At 39.7% G+C, this 15,226-nt stretch overlaps 1 protein-coding gene across 1 annotated transcript in view; it reads left to right on the forward strand.

The window, feature by feature from the left end:
- TSEN2 (tRNA splicing endonuclease subunit 2) overlaps positions 1-15,226 on the forward strand; it is a 456,866-nt gene that overhangs the window by 221,906 nt on the left and 219,734 nt on the right. Inside the window, exon 7 of the mRNA XM_044078068.1 lies at positions 3,747-3,885. Within this exon, the coding sequence (XP_043934003.1) occupies positions 3,747-3,885 (139 nt within the window). The remainder of the gene's footprint in view (positions 1-3,746; positions 3,886-15,226) is intronic.

A 15,226-nucleotide genomic window follows, 5' to 3' on the forward strand; every position in this document is an offset into this window, starting at 1 on the left:
TTGTCTCGAGAGCCCTTCCAAAGAAATATTGTGTCATCCAAATATCTTAAATAAATAATCATTTTGGATGCATAAATAGATGACAGAACATATTGGTCCTCCCATTCTGCTAATACCAAATTGGCAAAAATGGGAGCACATCTAGCTCCCATTGCAACCCCTGTAGACTGTTTGTAATATTCACCCAAAGTGAATATAGTTGTTTTCCAAAACAATTTGCATTAAATCTACCAATAAGCTTCTTTTAACTTGGTGAATACAACTATACTTTTCTAGACTTTTGGAAAACCATACCAAACCTATATCTTGAGGTATTGCTGAGAATAAATCAACTATGTCAACTGTAACATACCAAAAATCCCCCAGATTAGAGCTTAACAGGGTCCTGAAACAATCCAGACAATGCCACGAGTCCTTAATAATATGTGGTATACAGTCAAGAGTATTTTTGCTAAAAATGTCAATGTATGATGCTAAAGGTTTTGTTTTTGATCCTCTAGCTGCCACTATAGGTCTAAAGGGAGGGTTGGTAATGTCCTTGTTTATCTTGGGAATACCAAATATACTGGACATAACTGGATGTTCTACTGTCAGGTAGTTGTGACACATATTGTTTTTTTATAGAAAAGGAAAATTTAGATGGAATTTTTAGGGTATATATTTTGTAATACGTTATTAGTGAACATTTGAATTGAATGAGAAGTTAAAGTTTTTTCTGATACTAAAATTGTGCTGTATAGTTAAGAGTTAATTCTAGAAACCATTACAACAAATTTATCACATTTGATGCTCATTGGTTGTAAAGATGTTTGAATTCCATTTATTAAGGACTGTTAGAAATTTTGCTAACTAACTCTGAGGATGCCCTAGTTGGGTGAAAGCGCTAAGTCAGTTGTGTTTTGTACTTGCTGTTTTGTCCTATTAAAGCTGATGGTGGTTTTACTTTTGGTTTCACCAGTTATTATCTTCTTACATAGCCATGTGTATACCCCATTTTTGGAATAAGCTGCCCTTATCTGTTGTACAGAGTGCTTCCCTAACAACCTTTAAAACCAGTCTGGATGACTGGAATTATCACCAGGGATAAGAGGTAAAAATGGGAGACATGGTTAGTGTCCCACCATTATTGGTTGATGTGGCTGAGCTTTTAAATGGTCTCCTTGGACATACTCTTGGGCTTTCTGCCATGGTGTCTTACTAAGCTTAAGTTTACATTTATAGTTCTATATCCATATCATTTTTCTTTGTATATGCTTCTGCATGTTCTAATGTGTTAAAGAACTGGAGATTCTGGGAATAAGTATGCCCCTTATACCTAGTGGAGGAACATCCCCAATATAACCAAAGAAGGGCACGTTCCCTTCCCTTTCCCCTAGAAAGTTTTGGACAGCTATTAACAATGTTCTTCAACCAGGGAAATCTAAGACTCTACCCCCTTCTGCCACAGACACCACAACTAAAATTGCCACTCAATTTAATAAATTCTTTACCAAATCCCTACTTGCTTTAGCAAACTCCCAGATATATGTTGCCCTCAGTGAAAAATATAAACATCCTACTAATGAAAACGCTTTACCTTTCAACCTGTCTCTGTAAACATGATCAAAAAATTACTCAAAAAGCTAAAACCAACCACACTGGCTGCTGCTGAACTCCCAACTGAATTTTTAAAAATAACCGCTGAAGGAATAGCTTACCCTGTAACCATCCTTATTACCCATTCTATTTCAGAAAAACTAGTTCCTGAGCTGTGGAAGGTCTCCCATATTTTTCCCCTTCATAAAGGTGGTAACTCAAAAGAACTAATAAATTGCTGGCCCATAGCTATACTGTCTCCTATCTCAAAAATATTGGAAAGGTGCATACAAAAACAAATTATGAAACACCTCAACACACACAAAAACTGCTCACTAACACACAGCATGGATTCAGACCACACCATAATACAACCACTGTCTTATCATTCTTGCACCTAGTTAATGAGCATAGAAACAATGGTAAATATGTCTCTTTTCCTAGGCCTTTCTAAGGCTTTCGACATGGTTAATCATAACAAACTTATACAAGCTGTGTCAGAACTAAATCTTAGCCAGTCCACTATTGCATGGTTTCAGAGGTACATTGCATGGAGGCAGCAGGCAGTCAAGTGGTACCAAGAGCTATCACCTCTTCTCCCGGTTACAATAGGTGTACCACAATGGTCCATTCTCAGACTTCTGTTTACGATATTCACCAACAGCCTTCACACCTCTACTCTCCACTCCTCAGTCATTCAGTACGACTCTATATTAGTTCTCCTTTCTGTCTGTTGAATCCTGGCTTAACCCAAACAAAACATAACTTATCTTTCAGCGTACACAACATACCAAGCCCAACCTTTCTTTTAACATCATATCCAGTAACAAAGCTATCATCTCTCCTGTTACACACACAAAGCTTCTCAGGGTAGTGATTGACTGTAACATGAAATTCAATATCCATATCTCTGACAAAGTCCATAAAAAACTAGATACACCATATTGAAACAAATAGTTTCCAACAAATACTGCTAAGGCCACTATTGCACGCACACATCTCATGTCTACACTACGCTATGCCTCTCCAATCCTTACCAACCTTAGAAAATCTGATATAGCCAAAGCCTGCTACAACAAAATCGCCAAATTTGATTCCAACAGTTCCTATAGATCACACCATTGTCTGGCTCTCAAAAAAAGCTCAATTGTCTTTAACTTCCTCACTTAATTCTATATAATCAGCTTACCCTGACACAAAAAAATCTATGTCAACCCTAGATAACCCCATCACTTCAAGATCTGATAGTACCATGCACCTGTACCAGAAATCTCCACTCTACCAGCAAACTTCTCATCAAAGTAACTAAAAGAGAATAATGCCACTGGTTCTTCCCCCTACTGTAACACAATAGCCAAACAATGGAATAAATTTCTCCCTCACCTTACATCTATAACTTCCATACATGAATTTAAAAAATCCTTAAAAATCACACTTGTTGAACTCATGGATCTGCAACTGTAATAGTCCAGGTTAATACTAGGACCCATCCCTTTCTCCCTGTATCTTCCTCACCTTTACCCAATACCACTTATTTCCCCTCATCTGTTATAATTCTCATACCTGTACTGGTACTGTACCCTTGCTTTACTTAATAGCAGCAACTATCACCTGGTGATGTAATATTTAAAATACTGGTCCTACTATATACTTTGTCATATGTTAAAAAATACTGTGCACCATATACTGTACTATGTGAATTCTAATGGAAGACTTGTTTGTTTATATTGTTATTTGTGGAGCTTTTCTCCCTAGGCCTCTGCTGAAACAGGACCCATGTCCAGTCGGGCTTTCCTGGTAACCAAATGTAAAATAAACTTTGGAACTTTAGACTAAAAGGACTAGGCACTGAGAGCAGTACCGGGGAGAAGTAACCAGTTTTCCACCTACTGCAGAAGACCCTCTAGAAGATCAACTAATATGGTGAATGCCCACATCTATTTCTGTGGTTAAGTTTGCCTCTGTTCCTCGTTGGAAGAGATGCATGTAGCAAAGGGAGTTGTTGGACTGCATGCTGAGGGTGATAGAAATAATGAGAGTCGTCAGGCATCAGGAACAATCTTAGGAAGTAGTAGCACTGGTAGTGGTAACTAGAAGTGCACAACTAAACACAGATTTTAATTATATAGTAGAATTGTTCAATATGTAATGCCTTGCTTTTTCGCCTTTAGGAACCATTATCTATTGCAAAACTGTGGGATGTTTTTAGCGTAATCAAACCCAGTTTTAGAACAACATATATGGCATACCACTATTTTCGGAGCAAAGGATGGGTTCCAAAGGTCGGACTAAAATATGGAACAGATCTTTGTAAGTAAAATAAATTTGTAATGTTTAATGCAAGTTTTTAATTGATTATAACTATTTTGAAAATATTTCCATAAAACATTACTGATAAATGTGTATTTAAAGGAAAGTGTTGGTCATTCAGAATTCCTTCTGTGATACTATTGGGCTTCGTAACATAGAAAAAAGTGTAAAACTGTAATTTAAGACTGAATTTGGAAAGTTTACTTAGATATTGAGAGAAATTTTTGTTCAGAAGAATTTGTTTTTACACATTTATAAAACATGTACATTTAGAAAATGGGTTATTTACTTGGAATTGCAGTTGCAATAATACATGCACAAATAACTTAACAGGCAGAAATGCAGAATAATAACTTGTATGAAAGCAGCTGAAGGCTGGAAAAAAATTGTTCTGGTCTTTCCCATGTACCATCTATTACATCATTGTATCATGCATCTCCTCTGTATTAGTCCCTTTCTAACGATTATGTTGAAGTAGTAGGAGACTGTTAACAGCATGTGCAGCAGGATTTCTAGCACAATTCATCTGTCACAATTCTTAAGATTTTCTGGGTTCTGGAGGACCATCTTATACTTCGGTAGATCCACCACCCCCCTCTGAGCAGCTCTTTACCATAGTAGTTATACCTTCAGCCAACCCACAAGTCTTCGGTTTTAGAAAGCTTGGGTTGTTTGAGAAAAAGAGTGGCTTAAGCCCGAATTCAAGAATTGTGTGTGAAAAGCAGTCAGGCAAGATCATCATTTCAGCAAAAACAAGCCACCCTGGTGGAATCACAAATCAATTGGCTGTATAACAGGAAGAAGAAAATCATGTAAAAAATTAGGAGGTGCATTACCCAGCAGGAGAAACTGAACAAACAACTCAAGAGGACAAATAGTCTACCAAAGCTATATTTGAGGTAAGTTTGGCCTGCCAGGCCAAGGACAACCACAAAGCATTCTTTAGCTATGTCCGCAACCTCAAAGGCAATACACAATTGTGTGCAGAGCTCATTGTAAATAGAACCACCTACAGTGGGCCAGAAGATATAGCAAACTTCCTGGCTGATAAATTCAGCTCTAACTTTACTCCTATCTTCTCCTCAAACTTCCCTCAGGAAATATCAAGTACAACTCCCCCTATTATCACTAGGGAGCAGGTCCTTAATGCTCTCTGTAAGACCTAAGAACATTGCATCAGTGGGCCCAGACAATATCCCAGGATGCCTTCTAAATAACATAAAACATGACCTGTCAGGGCCTCTGGAGTTACTATTTAACTGTAGCCTCCAAGTAGGATTCATGCCTCATGAATGGAGAAAGGCAACAGTCATCCCTCTGCACAAAGGTGGGCCATCATCAGACCCTGGAAACTACAGACCCATAAGTCTCACTAGTCTTGTATGTAAAGCCATGGAACGATGGAGATTATCAATAGAGATGTAGTAAACCTCCAGACACTGGACCCATCCCAGTTTGGTTTTCGTCAAGGGCAGATCATGCCTACTCAACCAGGTGGACTTTGAGAAGGTCACCAAAGCAATGCATGAGGACAAAATTGTTCACACTGCCTACCTTGACCTTGGCAAGGCATTTGACACAGTACCTAATTAGGGCATTGTTGATGAACTCAGGAGGTTAGGTACAAACCCATATGTCACCCGGTGGATAGCCAAATGGCTCACAGACAGGACCCAAGAAGTTAGATTTGGAGAGTCCACCTCTACAAAGAGGCCAGTCACAAGTGGAGTCCCTCAGGGATCAGTCCTTGGACCGTTCCTTTTTGGCATTTACTTCTCAGAAGTCAAGGCTAATATCAGTGGTCTCTGGCTAACTAAATTTGCAGAACATTGCAAATTAGGAGTTGTTATTGAATCTATCACTGACACAAATGTTCTCCAGGAGGGGCTGACACAGACAAACAACTGATGTCAGAGCCATGGACTAAAACTAAATGCCAAGAAATTAATAATAGTATCCTCTGGTAAGCCATCCATCCCTGTCAACTATCATATTGACAACACACCCCTTAGATTTGATCCAGTAGTCAGGGACTTAAGGACACGCACAGATAGTAATCTAGCCTTTAATCATCACATGTTTACAATGGTGAGGAAATCATTCTATCTTGTGCAGTTTATCAAAGGTATGGCATCCAAGTCCAAGGAAGTTATTGTTCCCACTGTATTTGGCATTGATCAGACCTATCATTGAGTACAGTGCCCCCTTTGGTATGTACCTAACCAGGCATATTCAACAGATGGAACAGAGGTTCCTCACTAAAAGAATACAGGGTGTAAGATGTCTTATGCAGACCACCTGAATGCCCTATCCCTGTATTCTGTCTCCTATAGGCTTTTGAGGGTAGATCTATACCTGGCATACAGGGCATTGTCAGACCCCACTCTGATGGACCTCCTGCATATCCACAAGACAAACAGTACCTGAATTACCCATTCTAAAGACTTAAACCTTGCCTGTAATATAAATAGAACCTGCTGGAGAGATAGATATGTATCCCAGGGACTGCCCCGTCTGTGGAACAGACTCCCTATCCATGTGAAGCAGAGTTTCTCCCTAACCCTATTCGTCCACCTTGGACAATTGTATGGGAAACTGGAAATTCATCCCTGGTTTGGCACCTATGTCTCTAATGGGCACAGATATCCTGCAAATGGTTCATCTCCCAGGCCCATGCTTGAAATTATCAAGGGTATCAGAACTTGTCAGAGATTTGGGATGCATGGCTAAGCTTAAAAAGGTCCAAAAATAGAGGCCAGCACCACAAGGACAGAAATAAAGTTGAAGTTAATTTATTATATCACATTCCAGACCGGTTTCGGCAAGTAGCCTTCATCAGTGATATCCTAGTACATGTTGATTAATTTAAATACTCAGTATCCAATCATTTCCTATATCACTTCCCCCCATTGGTGGGCAAACTTGATGATACTCTTGTCAGAGAGTGAAATATGGCACAACAAAAGGCATCTATGGCCTTTGTTAACATACTGACCTCCTATTATGAGAGTATTTATTGTATCACATTCCAGACTGGTTTCTGCAAGTAGCCTTCATCAGTGATATCCTAGTACATGTTCATTAATATAAATACACTCAGTATCCAATCATTTCCTATGATATCACTTCCCCCCATTGGTGGGCAAACTTGATGATACTCCTGTCAGAGTGGAATATGGCACAACAAAAGGCATCTGTGGCCTTTGTTAACATACTGACCTCCTATTATGAGAGTATTGTTGAACAGAATATGAAAGATGTCAAACGACTGTGTGAGGAAGTGAAGGATTTTAAGGGGCAGTCATTCTACACCAACAACTTGAGTAAACTCTCTAGGGAGCTCTTGTTGTTTGAGAACCAAACAAAAGAAAAAAAGTTGCGGAAATTCAACAGGGATGTGGAGGACTATGACAAGGGCAGGCCTTTTGAATCCCAGAATAGCGTGAGGTTTACAGAGGGCAACCAATATGGGACAAATACCCACAGGAAGAGACCTCGCTCCGTTCTTAAAAAATCAGGTCGGGTTGTAGCACTTCAGGAGATGAATCCTCTGCTACTGACACTGATAGTATATATGTCAGTGACTCCCCAGAATCTAAGAAGGGGTGGGTTCAGGATCCCCCTTTAAGGGTAAGACAAGAGAGGGAGACATAAGCACAAGGGTAGACACTATAGAAAATCTTTTGCAATCGATGGTGAAGTAAATACTGAGTGTTCCAATGTGCATAACATTTCAAAGCATACACTGTCTTCTGATCAGACTCAACTACTTAATAAAGGGTTGAACTACATACCTGACTTTTTTTATTGATGATAACTATCTGGTTAATGATATTACAGATTTTTGTAGAACATTGAATTTGAAATTATTTTTTGGTACACAGGATGTTTCTCAAAGATGTACTGAATTCCATTTTCACAAATCCAGTTTTTCTCCACCTATGAAGAAACATGTGTCCATCTTCCAACAAGCAGTCCTTAAGGATATACATTTTAAGTTTGCCCTTTTCAGGTATTGAGACACAATTTGTCCAAAGGGGAGCAACAAGCACTTAAGGAACTCTCAAGATAACACTGATATTACCATCCTACCAGCTGATAGGGGTGGGGCAATAGTGGTCATGGATTCCAGTTATTACTGGGCTGAGGGAAATAGGCAACTTACTAACCCTTAGCACTACATGAACATGCCTATTGACCCCACCCCGAATTTTAAGAAAGTAATTGATGAATTTTTGGAAAAAGCGGTGGATGAAGGAATTATTAGTGAAAGAGTTAGACAACATCTTACAGTTAAGGAGCCCGGTAAGCAATACCTATATCTCCTGCCCAAAATTCACAAAGATCTTAATCAGCCCCCTGGAAGACCGATTGTTTCGGGAATAAGTTCTCTCACCGAGCCACTGTCCATGTTCTTGACTCAATATTTACAACCACTACTGCCATACGTTAGAGCTAGAATCAAAGATACAACTGAATTCCTACAGATAGTGTCTGACTCCCAATTGGAGCCCAATTGGTTGATGTGCACTTTAGATATCAAGTCTCTTTATACTAGTATCCCCCATTGGGCAGGCTTGCAAGCCTTGGAGTACTGGCTTAACAGGGTAGAACTTTACACTCCAGGATTTAACACATTACTTGTGTGTTTGACGGAGCACGTCTTAACTAAAAACATCTATTTCAATGGTGAATGTTATTGGCAAACCCAAGGTACAGCTATGGGGGTATCTTTTGCCCCCATTTATGCCGATTTGTTCATGGGTTACATAGAGGAGTATACCATTTACAATGATGCCCATAACATTTTTTTTGCCAGAGATCAATATATGGAGACGATTCCTGGACGATTGTTGGCTGGTATGGCGAGGAGATATTGACTATCGTATGGAATTTATGGAATACATTAATGAAAACAAGTGGGGTATTGAATTCACTGTAGCAGAGAGGAAATTAATTATCTTGACGTTAGGATTTTGCATTTACCAGATCATACATTATGCACCTCAGTATACAGAAAATACCCAGAGTATAACAACTTGTTGTATGCGTCTAGTCTTCATCCTAGGCATACTATCAGGAATATCCCAAAGTCTCAATTTCTGAGGATCAAAAGAATTCTTCTGAAGAAGATTTCAATATCCTTAAGCAAGATCTTACTAGCAGATTTTTTGACAGGGGATATAGAGGGAGTGATGTTATTGGAGCTAGCAGTTGGGCTACTAATCAACAAAGATCTGAACTGTTGCAATATAGATCTAAAGAGCACAGAGAGGGGTTAGACACTACAAGAATGGTGACTACATATGGCAGGAATGTGGGTTTATTGAGAAATGTTAATTCATAAACATTGGAATATTCTTACATCTAATGACGAACTGGGCTCTATTTTACCTGAGAGATTTCAGTTCTCTTTTCGCAAAGGGAAAACCTTGGGATCTTATTTTGCTCATTTTAAGAAAATCCACAGGGGGGGGGATCAGGAAGATCAACAACTTACAATCACAGGAGACGGGCTTGTTGGTTCGTACCCTTGTGAATATTGTGTATTCTGCAAACACGTGCATAAGACGGAACAATTTCCGAACAGAAACACGAGTCAATTTTTTGACATATGTTTTTATGGTAATTGTGGGTCGATTGGGTGGTGTACTTTTGCAACTGTTCTGCTTTTTATGTGGGGCAGACGTTGAGATCTTTGCACTGCTGCATGTCTGAACATCTTAGTGACATACGTAACCAAAGAATCACAAACCCTTTATACAGACATTCTCAAATACATACATCAGCTAGGTTTACTTTTGCAGTGATAAAGTCATGGGTAATAGATCCTTCAAAACAGGATGGCACTCTAATTTGAATCAAAAAGAAAGGAAATGGATTATTAAATTAGGAGGGTTATTCACACCAGGTCTGTGATAAAATGTGATGTATTCATTTTTCTTTTTGTTTCAATTTTCTGTACTAATTACTTGGGGGGGGAAGTGATGTCATAGAAAATGATTGGATAATGAGTGTATTTAAATTAATGAACATGTACTAGGATATCACTGATGAAGGCTACTTGCCGAAACCAGTCTGGAATGTGATATAATAAATTAACTACAACTTTATTTCTGTCCTTATGGTGCTGGCCTCCTTACTTTTAGATCTACTAAGCTTGTTTGGCCGTTCGCATCAGCCGTACTTGCTAGCTAACTAACTTGTGGGACTGATTAAGCTTAAAAAGGCCCGTGTGATCATTAGCCTAGTAAACACCAATGAACCTATGAACAGACTTTTGTTTGGCCAGATTTTCTAGGACCTCTTGAAAATGAAGCGGGCCCTTTTTCCTTCAGACTCACCTTATCTCTTTACCTTTATGGCTGATCAAGCTCACTCCCTCAGGGAGTAACTCTACTCAGAGTGAGTAAGACACTGAAGTATCATGCAGTCTTGATCTCTCAATAAATGTTGCCAGCAAAGTTACACAAGAAGAAAACTCCACCCATCCAGCAATTACAGTCCTGACAACCATCTGGGTCTGGTGTATGGGAGAGTGGTTCTCCAGGTTTACCGTAGCTTACAGAGAGCAAGTTCATTAATTTTAAGCCACATCTTAAAGTTGTTGCATCCTATCCTTGAAAGGACTTCAATCAGAGACCAAACCATTTTTTCAGAGCTCTTGAGAAGGGCCTAGACCACTTTCTGTCAGCTCAGCGATGGGCCATTTCATTGAAATTGAAATGTTTACCTTGAGGTTTTGCAACATTTACAGTTGTTATGTTAAGTATAGGGATGCAGGGAAGAAAAGCCCACAGTAATGGCCTCCTCCCAACATCACCAAGTGATGCTAATTTAATGATATTTTATTTCTGGTGTCAGTGAAATAGTTCATCACTGAAGATAGACTTAAGAGATACCATTTCTGCCCAGAATCTCCTCCTCCTCCTTATAGGGCTATAGAGACTCTTTTCTTTGAAATGAGGCCTAGTGTTCTTTCGCCACATGCTGCTAGTTCTGAACTGGATCAAAGGATTACCAGACACATCTGTTGTGTTAGGGTCTAACATCAGAGACCTTCTTGAGCTAATCTTCCCCTCATTCATTTTCTTTGATACTTCCACATCCCAGACTGTGCATACCATAGGTGTTAGCATGTGCTGTGACATCATAGGCTAGTCTAGGAGAGAAAACCTAGCCCTTGAACCAAGCAGTACTTTCTGCCATTCTTACAGCTAGAACCTTGATCTTGACTTACCAGTGGAAAAGTTCCTGTTTATGGTGCTTAAAATAGCAAAGGTTTGTGTTCAGTTATGTGGCCACTAACTAATGAGGCAAGACTCTCACTGGTATTTTCTGTACTGACCAGGAGAAGAGCCTAATATGAAGCACTGAAACAAGCTCCAGATATTCAACCTAACTATCTTTAGAGGTCAGAGGAAAACAAAAATGCCCTAACTTGTTACCAGGAAGGCTGAATGTTCTAAAGTAATGATCAATTAGAGGGTCCATAGTGCAGCTCCAGGTCTTTGTCAGGCTATTATTGGAAGTTTAAGGAAGTGGACAACAGATAGACTTCCCCTCGCAAAAAGGGTTTCACTATTTCTGCTGTCATTTCCCCATATATATTGACCTCTTCCATAACTAGCAAGGTAAGAAGACTAAAGCTTGTGTTCATCTTCCACTTGAGCAGAAAGTAGTGCTCACTATGGCTGTGTCCCAGGGAGTGAGCATGGTCTTTCTGTTAGTTGGCTGGAGCATACCTACAACCATCTTGATCCTGAGAAGCAGCCCCATGGGTCACCTGGCTGTGTATCATTAGTAGTACATAGAGCTGAGAATTCTTCTCCGACGTCTGTCTCTGCTCCCAGACTGTAGATGGTCCACTAGGTCTTCCTCCTGAATGGCTTGACTCAGGATATAGACTTCACTAGTTGTTTCAAAACCTAGTTACTCCTGTCCATACTGGTGCAGAATTTCTTCTTTAAGGAGCATGGCTTTATGCCAGCTGTAGGTTGAATGCAGGCCTTTCTTGTGTGTTCTGTATCTTCAGCATATGTATCATCTCCCTGTTTCCCAGCAACTGGTGTGTGCCAATCCCAGGTTTTGATGCCATGCTTGTTAGCTTTGTAGTAGGTTGCCCCTGCTGGTAATGATGTTGGGTGAGGAAGGTACTCTTTTTGTCGTATATGGAATTTTAGGAGGATCGTCATCCACCCCATTTTGTACATTGGGTCAAGGTGTTGCTTCAACTGTCATCGCTTCTCTCACTTTGCAACTCTTACCTGCTTAAACAATCATGGCTGACTGGAGCAGGTGTTCTCTCATGCAATCCATCCATCTCTTTAATGGACATCCATGTTTCCTCTTGCCTTCTTCCTCTCTGTCCTAAATATTCTCCACCAAATTGTCTTCTTTCTCGCTCATGTTTCTGTACCACCGTAATCTGTTTTCTTTTACCTCCTTTGCAATTGAAGCTGCTTTGGCTTCTACACTGATGTCCTCTTTCCTTCATTCATCCCACAGTGTGCATCCTACCACACATCTCGGGCTCCTCGTCTCCATAACCTCTAGCATCCTCTTCTACTCTGCCTTCACTGCTTAGGTTTCTGTACCATACAGAAGTATCGGTCACACTACTGTTTTGTACACCTTACTTTTCAGCTTCTTTGGCATTATTCTGTCACACAGTAACCCCATCAAACACTGCTAGTTGCCTGTAGCCCCCCTGATTATAACTTTGACATCCTCAGTCAGACTTCCCTTCTCCTCAGCCATCCCTCCCAGATACTTGAAACTGTTAATATGTTCCACTTTTTCCCTTGTTTCTCAGTTTTCATTTAATTTCATATGGAGTCTTAGGAGCAGAAGGGAGTTATTAGTGATTATAGGAATTGTAAGGCATGTGAGTCTAGAAACTGTTTGCGTCTTGCTAGTATTTGCCGTCATGATGTACCACCTACTTCCAGGAGGACAAAACAAATCAGGTTGTGAATGAATTTGTGATACCCATCAGATTGTCAGCATTCATCTTAAAGGATGAAAGGACGTCACTCTGTTTTACATGTGAGAATAATTTGTTCCAGAGAAGAGGTAAACACTGGGCAAATTATCTGTCTCTTCAGCATGTTTTAATTAATGTTTGTAGAGACCGTGTTTATTGAAATGTTTGTCTTGCAGAGGTGCAGTAGGTTAAGGACTGTTGAGTCCTTAATGGTGTGGAATGCAAGCCAGATCACCAAGGAGTCCTGTAAAAGACAAAGTGCTGGGATAGGGCTTCATACCTGATTTGGTAGCAGAGGATCTTTACACCAGTATTTTTAATTAAGTTGGGAAAATCCTGGACCAGCCTTTCCTGCTGTGTGATGTGAAGTATGTGTAGGTGCAGAAGGGGGGCATTGTACCTTGCGAGTTGACTAATAAGGGCTAAGAAAAGAGGGAAGATAACTTATATAGACCTGGATGTGATGCCTTTAGATATCAAAACCTGAGTCCATCCCATCCTGTCGGCATCCTACAGATAACACTTACTTTCTTTTGAGAAACCTTCAGGCTCATGAGTGTACTGATCTGCCCCCCCCCCAACACTTTCACCGTGAAATGTCTTGTGAGTATCTGGGGAAGGACTCTTGGTTCTTCAGCATCTGTGGCCAGTCATCAAGAACGCCATGTATGCAGCCTGACAGAATCTGAACTTTCCTCCTGTGGCTCCCAAGAAATCAGATTTTTTCCATACACACACACACACACACACACACACATAAGTTGGATAGAATGAGGTGTGTAGACTCTCCATGATCCAGAATGGGACCTGAGACTATAGCATTTTACTACCATGCCTCCAGGCAAGGAGATTAGAAGCCTCAGAGAGGGTAAGCAAGAGAATTTTTTTTTTTCCTGTGTTGGGCTTAGATCCTTCAACTGTTTTACTCAATTTTCCAGATTCTAGTCCTCCTTAGTTGACCATGTGTTTGAATTGTTTTCTCCTCCTTATATCTGAGCTGAAGGAGGGCGTAGTCATGACTCTAGACACATTGTTCCATATGAACATCCGCATGACCTTTTGTAATGTTGACTTCTAAAAGGGAAGCCGATCTAGTCACGTACCTGTACAGGATAGTCGTGCTGGATTATCTTCCTTTGAGGATAAGTTCAGGCAGTTCATCCTGAATTCCCCTTTCAAAGATGAGTTTCTGTTCTTTTAGCCTTCTTAAGACTTGTTGGATCGATCTTTTAAAGGAAAACTTCACCTTCTCCTATAGTTTAACTCAACCCTTAGGTTGCTTTTCTCCCTACAGTATGGTTCCAGTGTTATGTAGGTAGCAAAAACTTGCTTGTACTTTGAAAAACTTTAATTTCCTTACCTTGGAATCAAAGAAAGGCAAAGCCCACCCACCTTTTTTTAAGCACAAGTTATCACATATCTTGTAGAAAAATGTGTCTCCACCTGCATGACATGCCCGAGAGACAGCAAAATCTGCAGATTACTTTGCCAGGTACTGCTGACAATCTTAGATGTCTAATTACTCCTGCTAATGTCAGGAACTCAGCAGGTGCTATAAAAAGGCAGGGAGGAGTAAATCTGTTTTCCACTGTCTTTTTTGCAGAAAGGAAGAAAACTTACACAGATTCACAGCTGCTTCTAATGTAACCATGGCTTTCATAGCAAAACAAAGTAATTAGATCAGTCACTGGTTCAAAGGCAATTATATCTTCTGACACATTTACATAAGCCACATCACAGTATTGAAATGCTAACCTTGAAACTTTAAATGTTGTTTGATTATACTACTTTATATTCCAAGATGACTTAAATGTAGTATCAAAATACCTGTAACATTTACAGAAAATCTAGAAAATATTTTTTCTTGTAATTCATGTAAAGTATCAGCAGATTAACCATTTTTGTGCCCTGTTTACCCCAGCAATAGGACAGAACTGTCCAAATCAGAACTTTTACACAGGAAGTGAGATGTAGCAACCTTGTCAACTAGGTGCACTGATACTGTTTATAACAAGGTATTTTATGCTCTCTTATGACATCCATCCAGGGGAAGATGAATAACTGGTACACAGATGCATTGGAAAAGACATCTTCCAATAACTTTGTCAGTTCTTACATGGGTGGAGTGCATGACATTTTCTAGTTTACAAAGGAATTGTAACCACTGATGAGCAACCATGATGTACATCTGAATTTACTTTAGCATACATGTCCTAATGTGCCCTTTTATTAAAACCTTAGGAAAGATAAATCAGAAGTACTTTTAGCTGTCTTTCTCTCTCTACATATATACATGATATATACATACACACGCACATGGTAATGCTTGGTGAAGGTAAATTTGTACTCCTCTGA

Source organism: Protopterus annectens, chromosome 7.part0 (assembly GCF_019279795.1).
Source record: "Protopterus annectens isolate FY-2018-M chromosome 7.part0, PAN1.0, whole genome shotgun sequence".
NCBI lineage: Eukaryota > Metazoa > Chordata > Ceratodontiformes > Protopteridae > Protopterus > Protopterus annectens.